The sequence below is a fragment of the Mus caroli genome, unplaced genomic scaffold, assembly GCF_978045245.1.
Source record: "Mus caroli unplaced genomic scaffold, Mus_caroli_1 scaffold_1, whole genome shotgun sequence".
NCBI lineage: Eukaryota > Metazoa > Chordata > Mammalia > Rodentia > Muridae > Mus > Mus caroli.
Genome location: NW_028227256.1, coordinates 84,704,493 through 84,726,902, shown reverse-complemented (window position 1 = coordinate 84,726,902; position 22,410 = coordinate 84,704,493). Strand labels below are relative to the sequence as shown.

The window sequence follows — 22,410 nt, the reverse complement described above, 5'->3', positions numbered from 1 at the left end:
GCTCTCAACCACTGAACTAACTTTCCAGCCCCAGGGTCAATTATTTAACATCTAGTGCCTGATTTTTTAAAATCTTCAATGTATAAATTTAAACTATTTTAATTCTTTCTAATTAAGGCTTTCTTTACCATATGCCAAAATTCACCTCCGATGGCACACATGTAGCCATATGAAATTTTATTGTTGGGAAAGTTTTTATCATAATAGTTTTGTAAATGATTTCGAAAGTAAAGTGTTGGTTTCCCTGGGGATAAGGTCATGTTAGTGGCCCCATCTCTAGGGATGGTTTCTTGCCCATTATTCTTGCTTAAGATCTTGGCCTAGGCTACCAGGAACATGTAAATAAGAAAAGGAATAAGAGAAAACAAAACAGATAGATTGCAATGAGAACTACGGCTCAATATTTTTTTCTCCAGCAAAGAGTTCCACAACTGGTTCCAGGAGGCCTCCCCCTTTAGAGGTCAATCTCCTTAGTCTGTAGAACTTGTCACACAGATCCTACTGGAGGTGGTGTGGCAGCTGGCCAGCTAGCTAAAACAGAAATTTCAGGTTCAGTGAGAGACTCTGCTTCAAGGAAATAAGGTAAAAAGTGATAGAGCAGGATACCCAACATCCTTTTCTGGCCTCCTCACACAGTCTCATGTATACCTACTCATGCATACACACACACACACACACACACACTCACAAAATTAGAATGACTTCCCTGCACTCCACACCAAATACATCTTTCCCATAAACCCCAGCACTGTTCCTCATTCTGGCCATTGGAGACACATTAGTCAACATGAAACAAAATATAAAGACAGTTGTTCACAACCTCTTCCACCTCCCCACTGGGCCTTCTCATGACCTTCAGTGATCTCTCAAGTCATATGTTTGGGGTTAAAAACTATGTGTGTTGACTGCAAGCCTACAAGGTTTGCATGTTTTCTGTTGTCCATGTTGGATATAGGACTAGAACATGCCTTTGCCCTCTGAGGTGTTCAGATATAATACACAAGTATCGTATGAGTTAGAACCAGAAGTAAATGTGTCAGCAATTGATGTGTACCAAACATTTTCAAAATTCAATGTCTGAAACAACAAATTATTGTTCACAGGTCACCTAGCTGTGCTGAGTTGGGTCGCATCTAGCTAAGTACAACTGGAGTCACTTTGTGCAAAGGGCTTGCTGTTGGCAGAGAAGATACTAGTGTGGAGGTGCCATGTGGCAAGGCTCACTTGGGTAGTTCTCATTGCAATGCAGCAAGATCCAAGAGAATGAGGAGAAATGAGGGATTCTGGTGGGGACTCAACTTTGAATGGGCACCAATTCCTTCTATGAGCTGAGGCAAGTCAGGACTCTAAGGACAAACACATGCCTCACCTTGAGGGGAAGAGTTTCAGAGTCATACCAAAAGGCTGTAGCTGTCAGCAGGGTAGAGATAGGGAACATCTTTTAAAATGGCACCCAGCATGAATGTGCAAAGCATAACAAAAAGCAAAATGCCAAAGCTGGAGGGATGGCTTGGTGGTTAAAAGCACTTACTGCTATTGCTGAGAACCTGGGCTTGATTCTCAGCACCCACATGACAGTTTCTAACCAACTCCTGTTCTAGGGCATCTGGTCCCCTCTTCTGGCATCCACAGGTATCTGCACACACACAGTGCACATACATGCTGGCACTCTGTACTGGCTGCTTTTGTGTGTCACCTTGACACAAGCTGGAGTTACCACAGAGAAAGGAGCCTCCCTTAAGAAACTGTCTCCATGAAATCCAGCTGTAAGGTGTTTTCTCAATTAGTGATCAAGTGGGGAGGGCCTAGCCATAGTAGGTGATGCCATCCCTGGGTTGGTAGTCCTGGGTTGTACAAGAAAGCAAGCTGAGCAAGCTAGGGGAAGCAAGCCCGTAAGTAACATTCTTCCATGGCCTCTACATCAGCTACTGCCTCCAAGTTCCTGCCCTGTGTGAGTTCCAGTCCTGTCTTTCTTTGGTGATGAACAGCAATGTGGAAATGTAAGCTGAATAAACCCTTCCCTTTTCAATTTGCTTCTTGGTCATGATGTTTTGTGTAGGAATACAAACCCTGACTAAGACAAACACACAATACACACACACACACAGACACACACACACAGACACACACACACAGACACACAGACACACAGACACACAGACACACACACACACACACACACACACTTTTTAAAAGCAAAATGTCCTTTAATCAATTGTCTATAGAGGGCACTTGGACAATGAAGCTGGTAAGTAATTAGTGGGCTATATTGGTTTTCCAAGCCAAAATTTCTTTTTCTTTTTTTTTAGTTTTAAGTTTATGACAATGATGATTGATTCACATACAATTAATTCTTTGGTGTCCCAATTCCATTAAGCTTTCCAGCTTCACTTCTTTGGGTATTAACTAGGAAGTAAAAAATGAACCTAAATGTATATGTTATATAAATCTCATATTTATCAGTAACTTGTTTTTTGTGTTTCCATATAGTAAAATGAAGATATTGTAGAGAGAAAACTGGTACCAAGTGTGAAATCATTACTCTCCAGAGGTTGGAAGAATTGTTAGAATTGATTAATGGGAGAATTTGGAAGAGAATTCTCGAGAAGACTTACAATGCTGAGATGAGCTGGTAATGCTCAATGCTCATTCTTTGGGGAGGAATCAGAATAATATGGATGTACTCTGTCGCTGACCTGAGAGAGAGTGTGGGCTAAGCAGGTCTTATGTTGATCCATCTGGAGATGAATTTGTGCTGGGTGGGACATAAAGAGCTCATTTCATTCTTCTACATGTAAGTTTCCAGTTGGACCAGCATCATTCGTAGAAGGTGCTGCCTTTATTCCAAGGTGTTGTGGGTTACGTGGCAAAAAATACAGTGGCTTTAGCTGTGTGATTTATATCTGCATCCTCAATTCTGTTCCATTGATTAATGTTTCTGTTTTCATGCTAGGACCATGTTGTTCTTAGGACTACAGCTCTGGACTATTAACTTGAAACCTGGAAGGTGATACTTCCCAGAGTTTTTATTGTTCAAGATTGTTTCAACTATCATGGGTCTTTGGGTTTCCATGTAAAATTTAAGATTAGTTTTCAATTTTCTATAAAGAATTGCATTGGAATATTGGTGAATTACAACGAGATGGCTTTTGGTGAAATGGCTACTTTCTCAATATCAATTATGCCAATCTATGAACATGAGAAGTCTTTTCATCTCCTGGAATCTCCCTCAGTTTCTCTTTTCAGTATATTAAATGTTCATTATATGAGTCTTACACTTCCTTAGATATATTCCAAGATACTTTTGAGACTATTATGAATGGAATTACTTTCTTGATTTCTTTCTTGGTATATTTTTCATTTGTATCTTTGGAGTTGCTGGCCACTGGGATTCCTCTGGACTCCCCCAATATTACAGGCAATTGCCAATGCTCTTGATTACCTACCAGAATTTGATGGTAAAGCACTATTGCTGAAAACACTACATCCTTGAGTCACAGAGCCCAAATAACTCGAAATGGTAGTCTTCCAGAAACTCTACTCCTTCTTGCTAATTTTCATAGTGATGGAAGGTGCTATGTACACTACCAGAGAAAATAATCACCAATCCTACCCCATGTATGAACACAGTGAGCTACAGTAATGACTGGCCAGGCAAGACATGCTCACTGGTACAGTGGTGGCATGAGAGCAACCAAGAACTTTCTGAATGAAATTAAAGCACTCTCCGTAAGCTGAAATTTATACTTGGCATTAATTTCTGGTTCAAGATTCCATGTGTAGACAGGTCATAGTTCCAAAAGAGAGCCTACTGCTACTGTTGCTCTACTAGATGGCCATTGCTTTAAACTTGTTCCTAATGATGCATTGCTCTACCCGTAGATTAGTGGATCTCTCAACCCTCATCAGAGGAGCTCCTTTTGGTAGTAGATGATGATTACCATAAAGACCCACAACTGATCAAGATGCAGAGAATAAGAGACTTTAGACTGTTCAGCCTCCAAGATAATATCTGTATCCTACATCCTCCTTCCAAGACTCAGAGGTTTTGTGGAAGTAGGGGAACAGAAAGATTGTAGGAGTCAGAGGCAATGGATGACTGTAAGAAAAAAAATGTTTCCTGGATACATTAGGGCAGTTTCTCACATGAATACAAAGCAGTTAGGACAGCATGCCCAAGACCTGTGCAAACTCAAGACAAGTAAAATCCATTTCTAAGCTTTTCCAATGGTTCCAGGAGATAGAGGGTACTTTGTGTTCCCATGGCTATCCAGGTTTCACATCTCTGCATCCAGCCAGCCTTTATTCCATATTTTCAGCAAAAGACCCAAATGACATCCATTGGATGCTGGTTTTACAGTTATGCAAATTATAAGTTATGTGGTCATGGAGGCTTCCACCAGATCTCAAAGCCTGGGAAAACAGGCAGAGCTGTCTAGCTAGACTGCCACACCCAATGCAGTGTTAAGCAGTAAAGCTGAGGGAGAGAAGCCAAAGCTATAATAAAGATCCAAGGTCAGAAGAGATGCAATCAACCTGTCAACCAGGGAGGGAAGGATCCAGGAAGTGTGAAAATCAGTTTGAAAGAGCAGGCACAGTAGGATGCAACCTCTGAAGTCACAGAAGTGCAAATGGCCATGCTGGTTGGGAGTGTTCATTCCACCATAGTGAGTTCTTGGTACCAGACAAAGATCTTTGGTGTTTGATGTTTCCCCTTTTCTTATTTGGGGATGGTGCCTCTTTTTATTTCTCCATGACTCCCTTTCAGAATAGGGGGCGTTTACATGATGTCTGAGCTCCAATGAGTTTGTGTGTGATTTGGGTTTTGTTTTGTTTTAGTATTTGTTTTTCTGGTTCTTTCTTTTTACAGAGGCTCACAATTGTCCTTGATGAGACTTTGGACTTAGACTTTCATTGCGAGAACAGTAGATCTTGGGACTGGCTTTAGACAAAGAATTACTCCATTATGAGGTCTCAAATGTCTTGGAACTTGCTTTGTGGACCATGGTGCCTTTGTACTCAGAGATCTACTTGCCCCTGCCTCTTTAGATTAAGATCTGGCATTAATCCATTTTTTTAAAATTGTGAAATGGACATGAACTTTTGGAACTTTTGGTCAGAATATATAGCTTGAATCTGAAATGCCCCCAAAGAGCCATGTGATAAAAGCTTGGTCTTCAGTGTGTGCTATTGAAAAGCAGGGGAAACTTTTTTTTTCCAGGTAGGGCCTATTAAACTGCCCATAAGTCATTAAAGATCTTCCTCAAGGAGGATTGTGACAGCCCAGACTCCAGCTCCCTGTTCCTGCCTCAAGATATAATTCATGGTTTGTTCATGTACATGCTCCTGTTTGATATGCCACCTTCTGTTACCCTCACAGAACTGAGCCAAAGCAAGATAACCTCAAAGTTAAACAGCCCTTCTCTCTTTTAACTTACTTGCTTTGGTTATTTCATTATGCTGATGCAAAACTGACTAATACAGAATGTCTGTAATGTTTTATGTGTATTTGTCAAAACAATAGGTGTGTTAATAAACTTTATGTTACTGTAACAAATACCTGAGATGTAGCAACTCATGAGCAAAGGTTTATTTTGGGCTAGCTATAGACTTTCCATCACTGATCATGTGGTTATGTTGCTTTGGGACCTGTGTAAGAGAAGAGAATGCTCAAAGAGACTGTCCCGGAACCTTCTTGTTTCAGGATAGTAAGGGAACAAAGAGAGAGAAGGTACCTCTATCCCTGTATCTCCTTCAAAGGAACACCTCCAGAGACCTAGCTTTCTCACACTAGACTGCCACTTAATGGTTGCACAACTTCCCAGTGATATCACAGGCTGAGTATCAGCAAGGCTGCAAGCCATCAGCCAATGCACCTTTGGAAGACTCAGAATCAAATTAGGCAGCAGCTGGTTATTCGTGAGCACTGTAGTTACAGCTGATTCCTTTCTTGTGTGTATGTACACCTGTGTGAATCTGTTCTAGTTTTCAAGTTCTGCATCATGATCAGGTAGTGCTTTTACAATTAGAGGATATACTTTGACAACAAATAAATACAACACCAATGAAAAGAAGAGTAGTGATACAATTTATATGAATTTATTGATAAGTTCTTGGTTTGGGAACACAACAGAAGATGTACTTGCCTTAGAACATACTTTGGTTTTCATCAAATTCAGGCACAAGCAACAATTATTATCTCAAACACAGGGCCATCAGTGTCACAGCCTCATCTTTTTCTTCCAAAGCTCCAAAGGTCGTGCCACCCATAATGCATGAACACAATGAAGAATGACTAACACTGGAGACGTCCACAGCAGTCTGAGAATCCAGGGGAGAAAGCCATCAGCTGGCGGGAGCAGGGGACACTATGGGGCTGTCACTGAAGGCAGAGTGCCAGACTTTCTGTAAATTACCAACAGATGGCAAGAGTTGTCCAGACTGAAGATACTGGAGAAGCACATCACATATACTAGAACCTTCCCTGATGGGTGTGGCCAGCAATTAGATTGTTATTATTATTTTTTTAAATGTGCTGAATGTATAATGTATGGTGAATTATTTCCCTAATAAAAACAACATGGATTTAACACTTGTTTCCAAGTTTCAACTGATCAGATAATAGACTAATACTCCTTCACTTCCCCTCAATTCTCAATGGGTCTTGGATTTGTGTGATTTCTTCACTCGCCCCTTTCCCCCAAAGCATTTCCGGCAGCCATAGGCACAACATTTAAAGACAATGAAGACCATTGTCAACACAATGGCCAGGAGGAAGCCAATCACATCCAAGGAGTGATACTGATACCAGGTGAGGTCATGGGCAGCCGGGCGCAGGTGTGGTGCCCCCTTGTGCCTCATCACATATTCCACCCAGAACACAGCCAGGTCCAGAGGCTCTATAGGACGGTCCTTGTGAAGGCTGGAGAGGCGCATGATGTTCTCCTTGTAACTGAACACAAGGCAATTGTTAGTGCCTGGAACACCCACGTAACAGACAGCATTCCCTTACGCTTGACTCCAGTTAAGAAGAGAAGTGTGCTTCTAATATAACCAGATTTCCTTCCTTTCATTCTTTCTTTCTTTTTCTTTCTTTTTTTTTTTTTTTTTTTGCTTTTAGTGATTTTTTTTTGTAGGAAATTATATTATGCCTTCCTTATGGTAAAATGAAGTTGAGGAGGCATGAACTATAGATGAAAGGGTAGTGTGGTTTGAATGTGCTGCCTACAAGCTCATGTGTGAGAACTTTGGTCCCTGAGGTGAAGGTACAGAGAGGTGGTAGAACCTTTGGGAGGTAAGAAGCCATTGAGAGAGATGGTGGCCTTTGTCCCCAGAGCTGGAACGTGTCACTTTGAGAGCAGGTTGTGATCAAGCATGGATGTCATTTGCATTTTGTCTCTTGCATATACACATCCTTTGAACCTCCAGGTTTCTACCATGTGGAGAGGCAGCATTAGACCAACAACTTCTAGAACTGTGAGCCAAATAAACTTTCATCCTTCATAAGCCATGGCGTTCTGGATATTCTGTTATTGCAGCAGAAAACAGGCTAAGTAAGGCATGTGCCTGAAACTTTCACATACATGTTCTCATGAGTACACCAAATGCTGCTGCTGGGTTAAATCTACCACTGGCCACTATTTCTTCTAAAATTTTGTGGTATTGCTTTTAAGATATTATTTTTATTGTGTTTATGTGTTTGAGTCTCTATGTGTGTGCACACATGAGTGCAGTGCCCCTGGAGGCCAGAAGGGGGCACTGGATTCCCCTAGAGCTGGGAAACAAAATAAGGTTGTATGGAAGAGCAGCAAGTGCTCTCCTAACTGCCGAGCCATGGTTCCACCTCCCTACCTTTTAAATTGTTGTCTGGGGATTTGCTGTTGTTTATTTGTGTTTGTTTGGTTGGCTTTGTCTTAAGATAGAATCTTGACTATATAGCTTTGAATTCTTCTTGAACTTGTAGCGATCGCCCTGTCACCAAAGTGCTGAGATTATAAATGTCTGTCACCATGCTGGTCTTCCCAGAGCTTTTCAACAAAATAGTTCCAGTAACCTTGACAGCAATATACTAAATTTCAAGTAGAGATCAAGCAATCTCATGGTGTGTGTGTGTGTGTGTGTTTGTGCATGCAGTCATGTGCACTAACACATCTGTGTCTGTGCAGACATGTGTCTATGCTTTCACTCAAGGGCTGTAAGACAATGTTCTCCTCTGTGGCACTTCACTTTATTTCTTTGAGACAGTCTCTCATGGGATCTAGATCTAGGCAGGTGGCTAGCAAGCCCCAGCAATTCTCCTGCCTCTCCTTTCCACTGTGCTGAGGCCTGGCATCTCACATAAATGCTGGAGGTTGACTCAGTCCTCTGTACTACACAGCAAGGGCTCTTACCCACCCACAGAGTGCTGCATCTCTCCAGCACCACCCCTACACATCTTTTAATGGGACATTTCTCTCTTGGCAGGATCTAAGAGATAAGATGCCTACTCTGGTGATATTATTTTTAATTGAAGATTTTAAATCCAGGGAAATTAAATTTTTAAAAAACTTTTATGATAAAATGTAGTCATTTTATAAATAGGAATAACTCCCACATTATCTTATATAAATATAGATTTTTTATGTATTTGTGTTGTGCTGCTTGTAAATGCTGTAGGTATGAATACAAGTAGGGTTTTTTTGGGTTCTTGGTTTTGTTTTTTCTTTTCTATTACCTACCTCTTGTTATTGATGACAGTTTTAAGAGCATTTTCCAAATCATCAGCAGTCATTTCAAGGACATTCAGGGTCACCCCAGCTCCCCGAGTTTCCATGCGCTTGGCATTGTCCATCTGATCGCCAAATAGGGGCATCATCACCATCGGAACTCCATTGCATATTCCTTCATAAATACCATGGGAACCAGAGTGTGTGATGAATGCCCGAGTCTTTGGATGACCTGAGAAGTACAACAGACAAGGATGCTGAGCTCACCAGTCTCACAGTGTCTGGATTCTGAGAATACCCCAGGGACTGTTATCTACATGTGACCATTGTAGAAACTTGGGGTGGGGGAGGGGGAGGGGGAGGGGGAGGAGTGACGTATGCAATGTCTTATGTGTACGGACCACAATCAAGCTAAGATATCATTTAAAACATTCATGCCTGTCATTTTATTAATTTAACCCTGGTTTGACCTCCATGTCAGATGCCCCCAACCTACCAAGCAGATCATTTTGGGGTAGCCATTTGACAAGAATTGTGTTCTTTGCAAGATTCGATGGTCTAGTTCCGGTGTAGCGCCACAGGACCTCACAGGGGCAAAAAGCACAATGTTTAATAAAAGAACACAATGTGATTTTTTTTTTACAATTGCAATACTAGCTAGAAAGGCCAGTCATCTGGAAAGAACACCTATGGCCTCTGCATGGTGGGAGGTCTGGTGCATAGGAAGTCCCTGGAGCTCAGGCAACACTGTATCTTGATGCTGAAGCCTGGTGATTTGAGTGTGAGAAGCCACCAAGCCAGGCACCGGGAAACTCTTCACTTTTCTGCACTGCAAAGGGAAACTTTCTTAAAAAAAAAAAAAAACAAACAAACAAGGGAATGTCCAGAGCTAACCAAGGAAGAGCAAACCAAAACTAAGTCTTTTGGGTAAAACATCCTCATTTGGTATGAAAAAGAGTTCCATGCTTATTTTTAACTAGTTTCTCCCTAATACTTTGGTGTCTCCTAGAGAAAGGAGAAATCTGAGTGAAACAGACCATAGTGTAGGAGTACCTGAATGAAATTGAAAAATATAATAATACTAATGCTAATAGTAATAATAATAACAACAATGACAACAATGTTGGAGAATGTCAGAGGATTTCCAGACTCCTAACTCTGGAGCCAGAGATCTCAAAACAACAGCTATGACGGAGCCGTGCAGAACCATCTTACCGTCTGAGGAATTCTGCCCAAAGCCTCAGCAATTTCCATGGCTTTCTTCTCCGGAATCTCCGAGACCATGGATCCCAAAGAGAAAACCACGATGCCATGCTCCCCAGAGGCGTTGACATAGGCTTCAAATTCCTAGAGCAGAAAAGGATATTTCTAGTTCATCTCTTGTCCCTCACATTCCTTGTGACCTGAGCACATTAGGTTACAAGTTACTTCCCTCTTATGGAAATCAGTGAAAGGGTGTGTGCAATAGACAAGCATCATCATGGCAACTGTCTCCTTCTCCCCTGTCAATTCAGGAGGATGTCCACAGGGTTATCTGTAGGGTTCCCTGGAGATGCAGAATCCATGTAATGTGCTGACTTCCCATAAGAAAAGCAGAGGCACATACATGAGTGTGCATACACCTGAATGTACATCCATGAACATGACACAGGTCCATACACATGTTCCTACTTGTGGCCCCACACAGGAAACAGACTCTAAGTAGCATGGCAGTTCTCCCATGCTGTACATTATTAATAAGCTAACTAACCACCAAGAGTCTCTGATGGACTCAGCTATTCCCAAAGAATGTGGAGAAAATTAGCATGATGGTATGACATGCCAGGCTGCCCACAGCTGAGGAGCTGCCTGGAACCTGGTACTTTTATTCCTTAAATCTAAATTTTCCTGGGCAAATCATGTCCTGATATCCCTACATGTAAGATACAGAGAGACGATTACCAAACTCTATCATGAACACATGAGGATCACAAACCCTGGGCAACCTTCCCAGAGGAACAGCCCTCTTCCACACACCTGAGGGCCAGGTTCTTGCAGCCCCCTGGATCATCACAGCAGTGGCACCTTGGTCTCACCCACTGGGCCCACTTAAAGAGTGAGAGGCCAGGCCAGGCTTTTCTGCCATGGCTCTGGATTTTGATCTCTTTAAGAGCATACTAGAGTTGGTTGCTCTAAAGCCTTCCTTGTCTAGGATTGCCTCTTGTTTTCCTTCCCTCCTCAGGGACTTCTTTCCTGGGGGCAGGCAGCTCACATCCTAGTGCCCTTTGCCTTCCTGCTACCTCCAGATAGCACATAGCTCACCTACAGTCTATCTGGAAAGAGATCAGTCTAGTTTTTCCCTCCTGCATGGCCTCCCACGCCTACTCGGCAGCCAGTAGTGTGTGATTGGCACAAAATCAGCTCTGTAGGGTCATAAACATCCACAGTCAGATAGCAGGATTCAGCCAAGGCTTAACTAGCACGCAAGCTTGTGAGCTACAGAAGCATGTTGGACAATGACTCTGCATCAACTTTTGTGGATTCAACAGAGGTGAGTTCCCTCTACTTGGCACAAGATGCCCTAAACTTTGCCACAACATCACAGTCCTTGGGACAGCCAAACAGTGAGGCAACATGTTAGCTGCAAATAATCTTTGATCTCAGACTTGTTTCTTTCTAAACATGATAAATGCTCCAAAAGGAAGACCTTCTCTCTACGGACACTTCACTCCAGCTGACGAGACCATTAAATATTTCTTACATTCTACTAAGAGCTGCATAGTTGGTTCTGAACTCTGAACAAAACATCTTTTGCTCTCCCAGAATCCATTTAGACTACCTGTTAGAAGCCTTTCCCTTGAGCTAAGTACAAGCTTGCCTGCCTCCATGATTGGTCTCTTTTGCCAGTATCTTTCTATCTCTGGCTTCTCTGATCTATTAGCTATTTACTTCAGACTCAACATGTATGACTGTGGTCCTGAATTGCTTTATTTTACCAAGATTGTCTCTTGCTCAGACAGAGGGATGACACCTTGCCCTACAGGAAGAAGAGAAAGACTGCAATATTTAGTTTTCTGTTAGAATATCTAGACATTAGAATGATAACAAGGACCATAAAGGTAGTGACTCCTGCCAGGATCTATAAGGGTTAAAGAACAATTGCATCAGACTTAAGCTACTAGTGCCTGAATCAAGAACATGAGTTCCAAAGGGATGTTTCGTAGTACACAGCTCTGTTCTCTGAGAAGTGTCCCAAACACAGTGGTTCTTCTGACAATTAATGCTGGCTTCATTAAATTTAATTCCCCAGGATAAAATGCCTAAGATATGTATTTCTCAGAATACTGTATACAAAGAAGTCAGAAAAGGATGCCAAGGACAGACAAATTCAAGACTGTGAGACTTAGGGGATAGAAGTTAACAAGAGAGAACACTTGAAACCATACAAGCCTCCCTGAGATCAGCACATACCTATGGAAAGTTCCTTTCACCCAAAGAACAACAGGCCTGGAAAGGCGCCATTCAAATACACACCTGGGATAGGGGCTTTTTCTGAAGGCAGTTTATCCCACCAATAAAAACCATGTTGGGCATGATGGGCCTGGGGTAATCTTTCACAAAGTCATTTCTCATCAGCCAGATAGATGCAGAGCTCAGAAGGTCCTTGACAGTCACCTCTTTCTGTAAGATTTCAGTGGCAAGTGACCCATAGGGGGAATAAACCACTCTGCACATAAAGTTCTCTGACACAGCCAGGAGCATGTTCTTCACTCGCTGTAGGAAGTTCATGCGATCTGAATTGAAAGACATACTCTTGGGCACATAGGACAATGGGATAGGGCATTGGGTAGCTTCCAAATCCAGGCTGCATGGCAATGCATTCAAGAAGTTCACAGTGGGCAGAGCCAGGTACTGGGCCACAATGGCGCCACAGGGAAGGAAAGGGTCTGTCAGCAGAGCATCAAAGTGACTTTCTTCCAGAGAGGCCATAAACTCAGCATTGTGCAGCAGATGGGAGCAGCCAGACAGGAGCATACTGGAATCCCTTTTGACTTTCATATATATTTTGACCACGCGAAGCAGAAAAGGATCTTGATGAAAGGCAGTCCGCCCAAGTTCCACCAAAGTAGCTGTCACATTTTCCTTCTGGAATGGCACAGGGTACTTCCTCAGAGTGTAAAATGATCCTTCTTTTATGTGTATCGAGGCTTCAGGTGCTATGACCACAACTTCGTGCCCCTTCTGCTGGAGCTGCTGTATAACTCCAAGCATACTCAGCCAGTGGCTGCCATCCATAGGGAACACTAACAGCTTCCCAGCGTGGGATGCAGGGGGACCGAACACACACAACAGAAGGTACGGAAGAAGCAAAAGCAAACGCGAGCTCCAGCACACCACAGTCATGGTACCTCTCTCTCTGCTGCTGCCAGAGATCTACTCAAGCCGGCTCATGACACATGAGGAGAAACCTGTGCAACCAGTTAATGATTGATTGTGCCCCATGACTAAAGCTGTCAATGAGCTGGCAAGACCATGGAGCGTCTGCTTTCCATGACAAAGTGGGAGGAGCTTTACTGAGTTCCTTAACAAATAACAGCAATTGAACTGACAGCTACTCCTTCCTCAAGCCGCATGTTTGGGTGACTATAGCTGGCTCAACCATCTCTGGCCATTTTGGACTCATTAAACTAGCATTTTTGTAAGTCAGAAAGGGTTAACAGAGAGGGAAAAAGGACCATAAAGTGCCAAAGCATAACACTTTCCCAAGAATAAGACTGACAGTTACTCAGAAAGTCTTTTGGAAAGAAAAGAGCATTGTGTTGAAACATCACTTTTGTCCATGGAAGCCCTCCATCATCCACTCCGGGTTTCTCTTAAACATTTCTATCATTTAAAAAAGTGGTGTGTGCGTGCGTGCATGCGTGTGTGTGTGTGTGTGTGTGTGTGTGTGTGTGTGTGTGTGTGTGTGTATGTGTGTCTGTTGTAGGCTAAAAGAGTAATCTTGGGTGTCATTTCTCAGAGGCTGTAGATTTTGTGTTTGAGGCAGGCTCTTTCACTGGAGTGGAGGCTACCAGTTAAGCTACATACAGGGAGGCTGCTAAGCAAAGAAATCTCCCTTTCTCTAGCTCCCCAGTGTTGGGATTCCAGGCATGCCCAATTGTCTGCAGAATTTTCATGTGGCTTCTGGGGCTTAAACTCGGGTCCTTATGCTTGCAGAGGATTTTACTAACTCAGCCTCTGCCACTTTCTTCTTAGTGAATCTAGGACAGGGCTGGGTTTCAAGATGGCAGCTGAGACCAGCACAGAAGAGTGCCCTGACTCAGCTATGAAGAGAGACAGACTCTCAGCTCAAACTGATAAATCAGCCCCTTGAAGATACAAATGAACGGAACCAGGCTGGGGTAGAAAATGACCAAGAAGGCAAAGTCACATGGGTCTGTGGACAGAAGTCCTCTCTAAGAGTTCCCTCAGAGAGACAGTGAGAAAACATATTCTAAACAGAAAATCAAACTAGGTAAGCACCAGCTAGTAAGTACATTTGTGCTCATCACATTTGCCTGATGCCAAGAGGAAATTCTTTTTTTTTTTTTTTGCTTTTTACATTTATTTAATTATTTATTGTATGTAGAATAAGTGCCCAACATATGTGGAGAGATCAGAGGACAACATGCAGGAGTTGGCTCTCTTCTCCTACCCTGAAGGTCTTGGGTGTGTAACTCAGGTCCTTGGGCTTGTCCAGTAGTGCCTTTATCTGCTGCACCATCTTGTCAGCTCCATTTTGGAGTCTTTTATTCTGCAGCAGGATAACCCACAGAGTTTCAATAAGAACTTCCAAGTCCAAGTTTCTAGAAGAGAACTTTCCTTTCCTTAGTGTCTAACTGAACCAGCACAAACTTACTTCCCTTATTCTTTATCTCACAAGCAGAATCCTCTCACCTGCTCAGTCCAAGCACAGGAAGCTCTGCACAGGCTTACCCCTCTTCCTCACTGCAGGAGAATGACCTGAATGTCCCTGTCACAGCAGGCAGCTCTCAGTCTCCCTATCATGGCCCCTGGCTTCCTTTCTTTTGTCTTCTCACTCAGTCATTCAAACTCTCTGATTATATCCAACAATATCTTTAGCCAAGAGGAAATTCTAATGCTTGAATTGAAGGCAACAAAATCGTGCATGCTATGTGTTAAATGCTGTCAAGCTGCACACTCTGTAACACATCCTATCCCATAGCACTGTCCTGTAAACGCAGACTATCTGTCCCTCATTTTAGATACATACCGAGGCTGACAAAAGCAAAGACATTTGCCAAGTTCTTGGCAGAGCTAAGACACAGGCCCTGGATGTTGGTGCCCAAAGCCTACACTCTTGACTTCCAGTCTCCAGAAGTACCCAGACCCGTCCCTAGTGGAAATTCCACCTAAGTAGAAATTGAATGGGAAGTTGTGAACCTAAGGTCATGACCCCACCATGATGGATGAAGAAAAAGCAGAAGGGAGGACTTTGAACCCCAAAAGGTGTTCAAATAGCACAATCTGGGGTACTTGGAAACTAGGTGAAGAGCTGCAGAGTGGAAATGACTCCCAAAGGGAGCAGCCAAAGTGAGGGCAAAACACAGCCTGTACTCTTTGTGGGGATCCACTGATGTTCTATACAGTTCTAGGAAGAAAGCCCTGATCCCAGTGTTGACCACAGTACTAGGTCTATCTGCATGTGGCTGTGCTGAGAACACTAAGGAGAAACAACTTAGCTTTAAAGCTTTGGTGTTCTAGGGTACACAGTTGACAGGACCCTTCTCCTTACTCCTTTTTCATGTCTTCACCCTTCCTCAACAGAATTCCAGTTTTGCTTATGTGTTTTAAACACGAGCGCCCCCTACCCCTGAGCGTGAGCGTGAGCGCACGTGCATGCGTGCGCACACATGCGCGCGCACACACACACAGACACACACACACACAGACACACACACACACACCATGCACACATGCACTCTGAACTCTTAAGTCCTTCCACACACTAAATAGCTCAATCACTCTTAATTCTTGGTCAGTGGCAAAGATATAGCAATGCCTTTGCTTCTGCTGTGCCTTTAACTAGATCTCAAAGCTCACAACCCAAGTTAAGCTTAAAGATCAGTAATCCTTGTAAGCCCCATTTTTGTGAGAACTCACCTGCAGCTTATGTGGGGCAAAGAGCCTGCAAACACTATAATGCCTTTATGACTCTGTGTTCCTGTCATCATTCAGAACCTTGAGCTTTTTTATTTATATGGTGCTGGAGATAGAGCCCAGGGTCACAGGCAAAGCAGACAGTGTGCTTCCTCAGCTTCTTGCAGCTACTATGCACTTGAATGGTTGGGGCCCAACCCTATCTTTGGCCATGGAACACAGTTCATTGATCAAGATGCAAGGCAATCTACATCTCTTATGATCAACAAGGAGAACCACTTCAAAACAATCCAATGACAGGTCTTCCCTAAAACATGAGCAGACCCAACCCCTTTCAACTTTAAAGCTAATCTCTTCCTTCACCAACATGTATGGAACATGTGAATTCTACTGTGCTGGGTGCTCTGCTAGGTTCCAGAGCCAAAACCCAAATAACCAATAGCCACTGCCTTTAAGGAGGGATCCAGGAGTCAGAAAAGCACTTAAACCAAGCAATCACAGGGTACCACAGGATGCTTTGTGTTTCTTTGGAGGCCCTTGTTGAATGCAGTGTCTTCGAAAAGTCCCATGGTAGGGATTTCTTTTTAAGCTGGAACCAGAAGCTAATATTCCCATCTACGGGACACCTAGCTCCTTAGATGGCATAAGAATGGATCCTGATACTAAACAAAGCACATAAGCTCTCTGTCCTCCTGAGGATCAACTCTGGATCCTTAGAGGGAAAAGGCAGTTTTCCTCAGATCTCTGCAGCATTTTCCCCATCCTACCTTTCATCATCTAGGAGTTCCCACAGCTGCCTATATCCAGAATAAATGGATATATTCCTCAGAGGCAGGGTTTCAACCCTGAGGCCAGTCTATAGCTGTGCATTCAGTAACTGTTTTTGTACAAACTCCATCTACTTTTACTATAGGCCCAATACTTAGGGCAAGTGTTCACTCTTTTAGATCCAGCTGCTTTGGTCTTATCTCAGAGCTCAGCCTCTAGACTGTCCCTCCAGCCCACTATATCAGTTTGCCTTTGTATTATCCCACTCCACCACTGCTTCTCTGGTACTTTGGTCAACAGCTTTACAGGGTCCACAGGAAAACTCAAACCCTCTAGCCTTGCTCTTTTTTAGACCTGGGTCACTTTGAAACGAGTTTTCCTCCTCTTTGGCTCTCCTGATTAGTCAAATCCATCTGCCCTTTCCTCCTAATCAGGATTCTATTACTGTTTATTTCATGTTTACCAAGTGCCAGGCCTGGAGGTTCAAGTTCAGTCACTGGGTGTGACATAAACTCAAATGACTGTTCTGGCATCCTAGAATTTCTGATTAGACCTAGTACCCTTCCTGATAGAATCTTTAAACATTTACTGGTTAACCATTTCCCTTTAGAACTAAGTAATCTTTAGAGATACATGTTGCCTCATCACTGATCAAATAAGGTAATACAGTGTTTTGTTTTGTTTTTGTTTTTGTTTTTAAAAAGCCCTCAAGAAAGTGGGAATAAAAGCAAGTGTCAAGCAAAGGCAGAAGGAAGGCCAGAGTCATACTACAACAGTATTAGTGGCGACAAGAACATTTCATCTAAGGTACTTCAAAAACAGCCACAAGTTCCAATTATTTTTGTTCAGAACAACAATGGCTCTCCAAGTATAAACTAGAACCCTGAAGATCCCCCAAGGACCTTTCAGAGGAATGTTACAAGGTTGAAACTATTTCCATTAACAGAAATACTGACTTTTAAAGATCTAAATTTCTCATAGGCATATGGTGGAGTTTTCCAAAGGTTACTCTATTTATGAGATCAAAATAGATTGAATGCAGTAACAGAAGAATCCAGCTCTATGAAGCCCGATGCTGGAGTGATTTGAAGAACACAAACACACATTACCCTTCTGAAGTTTTGTTTTGAAGAAGTTATTTTCTCATAAGAACATGATTTATGCTAGTGTGTATCTAATATATATGCTTTTCATTGCTTTACTTTCTCGTAGAGCCATATAAATGAAAGGGGGGTGTCCTATGGCCAAAATGTTTAAGAACCTGAGTCATTCACAAGCCACTGTCCTTCAGACCAGGATCAGACAAAACATACTCCTGAGAACCTTCCTAATCTCCTGCCTGGCTGATGAAAAGACAGCTTGGGGCAGGGCACAAAAATCTATTTAAAAAATCCAGTTTTGTGAGGCACACTTGTGCCACAATGCACGATGCTGAGGCAGCAGGGCATTACTGCAAGCTTAAGGCTAGTCTGAGCTACACAGCTGAAGAGAAGGGAGAGCAGCATCAGGAGAAGAGGGAAAGGAGAAGAGTGAGAAAAAAGAGAGGTAGAGAGAAGGAGAAGGTGGGGGGAAGGATGAAATAGTACTTTTCTATAGCAGCCAGAGTCAAAGCCTCTCTCCCCTAAGTCGTCCTTTGTTCATCCTACCATAGGACAACCCAATCACCACTGCAAGGATACTAGACTCGGTCCTGTCTCTAAGCATCACTGAGCATCTCTAGGAGCACAACGGATCCCTGGGGCCCTCCATTCTGATAGGCTGAGGCATCGCCCGCCTCCGCCAATGAGAGACGTTTGCGTCACAAGGGAGTGTGGCGCCGGCCGGTAGGCGGGCGTTCAGCAGCTGCCACCACCGCTCCAGCGCCAAGGCCGCGGGCCGGCCAGCCGCCATGGTGGACTACTACGAGGTGCTGGGCGTGCCGCGGCAGGCCTCAGCCGAGGCCATCCGCAAGGCGTACCGCAAGCTTGCGCTCAAGTGGCACCCGGACAAGAACCCCGAGCACAAGGAGGAGGCCGAGAGGCGGTTCAAGCAGGTGGCGCAGGCCTACGAGGTCTTATCGGACGTCCGCAAGCGCGAGGTGTACGACCGCTGCGGCGAAGTGGGCGAGGTGGGCGGAGGCGGCGCGGCGGGCAGCCCGTTCCACGACGCCTTCCAGTATGTCTTCTCCTTCCGAGACCCCGCGGAGGTCTTCAGGGAGTTCTTCGGGGGCCACGACCCTTTCTCCTTCGACTTCTTCGGAGACCCCCTTGAGAACTTTTTTGGGGATCGGAGGAGCACCCGTGGAAGCAGAAGCCGAGGGGCTGTACCCTTCTCTACCTCCTTTACCGAATTCCCAGGATTTGGGGGTGGCTTCGCTTCGTTAGATACTGGATTCACATCCTTCGGTTCTCCAGGAAACTCGGGCCTTTCTTCTTTCTCCATGTCTTGCGGTGGTGGGGCGGCAGGCAACTACAAGTCGGTGTCAACCTCCACCGAAATAATTAATGGCAAAAAAATCACCACCAAGAGAATCGTTGAGAATGGTCAGGAAAGGGTGGAAGTGGAAGAAGATGGAGAGTTAAAGTCCCTGATAATTAATGGCAAAGAGCAGCTGCTTCGCATCAATACTCAGTAAAGACGTAAAGTGTCTTTTAAGGACTATCAGGACTTTTTTGTTTAAACGCGTTTTCAAGGGAACTCTACTTTCAGAACAACTGTATTCAAGACATTATATGCAGCTCATGTCGGTGCCTCTTGTTACTGTTGGGATCGCAGGGATAGGATCTCTCTTGGTCTTTATGCCTGTTGTAAATATCTGTATGCCTTTGGCACTTATTAAACGTAATCCTGAGGCAGACCAGTGTTATGTTCTAGTGCTAGGAAACACCGTTCACAGCACCTAAAACCACACAATGTCCATTTTGTTGAACATTCAACTCAGAGCTTTCCTTGAACTTTATAGCTCCACTTCCCCACATGCGCACCAAGGTGAAAGATAGGCATGTATTGAGTCTTTCGTTTAAGATAGCTAAGTTGAAAAGAACGGCTTTTAGTTTACCTAAAGTCATGCTGCCATAGGAACAGTTGACTACTGTTTAAATGAAAGGCTAAAACTAAGCAGCTAAACTGAAGAAAGTAGACTTAAGTATATTCTTGTTATTGCTGCAACAAATTACCACGAACTTGGTAGTGTGTATCTCACACTTATTCTTCCCATGTTTTGTAGAAGTCTGAAATTCACTTCAATGGGCAAAAAGGAGGATTGCTAGGATAGTGCTCTCTCTGAAGGTTTAGGGTTATGTTTATCAGTCAAGCTCTCAACATTTGGCTCGTTAGTGCCTAAGTTTGTTCTACAACAGTGGAAGATGCTGGAAGTGAAAAGTGCCTTTTGAAGGATATACAAGCTCCTTGGTTGTATATATATATATATATATATATATATATATATATATGCAATAGAATCCATTCTATAGCACAGTTGGGTGCTTCCCTAGACCTTGCAGATGTTGCCTTTAGAGAGTACAACACAGAATATTCTACCTCACTTCAGTGTTATTTATGAAGACTTCATAAGGCATGGAAGCAAAATGGATCTGAATGGGTTTAAGATGCTTTGTAATTCTCTCCAAAGAGGTCATAGGACCTAAGCACATTATCATAAATTCAGACTACATGAAATGGCCTAGGGTTTTCAGTGCTTACTAGGCAAGCATCCCCAGAATCCCCAGAAACCTAAATAAAGGTCTGGTGTGTGAGATAGTCCTCAAAGGGCAGAGACATGAAGTCCCCAGAGCATGCTGGCTGGCAAGATGAACCATATTGGCTAAGCTCTGGATTATTTTTTGAGAGACCCTGGATAAAGTGCAAGAGTAATTGAGGGTGATTCCTGCCATCAGCCTTGGACCTCCATGCATGCACTTGTGCGCGCACATACACACACACAGACACACACACCATGCAGACATATGCACATACATAAGGAAGAGTCACTGAGTAGTATGTTGCTATGGGTTTGTATCTGAACTGATAGAAGGTATCAAGAATTTAGGGATCATGAACACATACAGTTGTGTGATGATTAAATGTGGAAATCATCATCTTGGGTGGGACATGAGTGGGTCTGAAACTACATAGTGGATACAAGATAATCAGCAGAGTTTCCATGGTAGGCAAAGAGCCTGGCATAGCAAGGTTACTCAGAGATCATGGGTCTTCCGCTCTGGTTTGTTTTAACAGTTGAGAGCAAACACAAGAATCAATAGTCATCTGGATGTCTTGGATTAGTGCTGCTATAAATGTAAAGTTCCTGGCTGGACTGAAACTCATTATGTAGGTCAGGCTGTCCTTGAACTCACAGGAATCTACTCTGCTTCCTAAATGCAGGGATTCACAGCATGTGCAACTATAAAAAAACATTTTTTAAAATGAATTGTCAAGCTTGAAACTTTCTTCAAAAATGGCTTTGTCTCAAAACACTTGTGAAGACATTCCTGTAGAAGGTCACCTTTTAGGGAAGGTTTGTCATAGTGGTCAAAAGGCGTTTCCTGTGCCTCTTGAATCTACCAGTAGATCTGTATGTAAGAGCATACTCCAGCACAAGCCTGACAATTTGACTTTGATTCCTGGAACCTGGAAGGAGTGAACCAGCAAGCAGAAGTTGAAGTTCTTGACTTCCACACAAGTACCTTGGTACACATGCACACAGCACCTAGTTTCAAAAAGGCATTCAAATACACTGTAGGGTATTCCTTCATGGTATCACTGGGAGCATTTTCTAGAATACACCAGGCAAGGAAGGAGCAACACACTGTAAGCTCTAGAAGACTAGGAGGCCCTGTTCCACCTAAAACAAGATCAAGACTTTAAAAAGCCAGTCACACGGCATGAGGTTCACATGCAGCTTTAATGTAGTTGACATGGCTGAAAGCATTCGAAAGAAACTACAGTTTCCAAGTAACCATTTTCTCTTTGATTTTATGTCACAGCCTCCAAATGGGAGGAAAGGTACCCTCTCCATTGTAGGAAGTCATTCATCTGTATCAGCTTTCATTCCTAGAATTTCAAATTCTACATTCTCCTCAGTTCTCTCCTCTCTCCCATACTCGCCCTCATCTCTTCTTTATCCTGCCCTCTCTTCTCCCTCCCTCTCCTCTTCCTCTTCCTTCTCACTTCCCCCCTCATGGTTTCATTATTTATCCTTGCTCCAGCTTCATTATGTAGCCTTGGTGGACTTGTACTAATCCTAATCCTGCCTTATCTTTCAAAGTTCTAGGATTACTAAGCCAAGCTCACAGGTTTCCTCATTAAATACAGACTCATTTAACTTCCTTAGATCTCCATTAAACTGTTTGAGTATATGTTCAATTACTTCCTGACAATCTGACTAGACTGGAAAATAACCAGTAGCCTCAGGAGTAAATGTACAACTTACTTTCTACCTGTACCCTATGATAGAGTAAAAAGTTTTGTTATGGTAGACTTATCTAGACTATTTTTAGTTTTCTATATACAAAATTTGAAATAGACAATTTTGTTATATCGTGGAAGATCTATCATCAGGAGCTGCGCAGTTACACACAGTCAACTGAGCATCTGATATGTGGTTAGTCCAAAAATTGATCCTATAAACTAATGATTCGCTTGCTTCCAGATCTGTTGAGTGCTCAAGTGTTGTGTGAATTCACACCCATTTCACCTCTGAGAGCGATATTAAAAGCTTTCACATCAACAACTACAATTTGCTGATTCCTTTAACCTTCAGAAAAAAATCCGAAAGCAGCACACCTTCTGGTGGGTCAGGCCACAGCTCAATTTCTCA

At 43.2% G+C, this 22,410-nt stretch overlaps 2 protein-coding genes across 5 annotated transcripts in view; one reads left to right on the top strand and one right to left on the bottom strand.

Moving 5' to 3' along the window:
• Nucleotides 1-6,083: 6,083 nt before the first annotated feature.
• The window catches only part of LOC110283898 (UDP-glucuronosyltransferase 1A6), an 83,469-nt gene continuing 67,142 nt past the window's right edge, over nucleotides 6,084-22,410 (bottom strand). For 3 of the 4 annotated variants that reach the window (XM_021149605.2, XM_021149689.3, XM_021149532.3), the window contains 4 exons: nucleotides 9,921-10,052; nucleotides 9,202-9,289; nucleotides 8,718-8,937; nucleotides 6,084-6,952 (listed from right to left, as the gene is read on the bottom strand). In XM_021149605.2, coding sequence (XP_021005264.1) covers nucleotides 6,655-6,952; nucleotides 8,718-8,937; nucleotides 9,202-9,289; nucleotides 9,921-10,052 — 738 coding nt within the window. In that variant the 3' untranslated portion in view covers nucleotides 6,084-6,654. Of the gene's footprint in view, nucleotides 6,953-8,717; nucleotides 8,938-9,201; nucleotides 9,290-9,920; nucleotides 10,053-12,218; nucleotides 13,133-22,410 lie in introns of those variants that run through there. The other variant, XM_021149474.3, reaches the window with a different exon arrangement.
• On the top strand, nucleotides 18,446-19,247 carry LOC110284127 (dnaJ homolog subfamily B member 3). Its single transcript, XM_029479243.2, has one exon. The coding sequence runs from the start codon at nucleotides 18,502-18,504 to the stop codon at nucleotides 19,225-19,227; it is 726 nt and encodes a 241-aa protein (XP_029335103.1). The 5' UTR covers nucleotides 18,446-18,501; the 3' UTR covers nucleotides 19,228-19,247.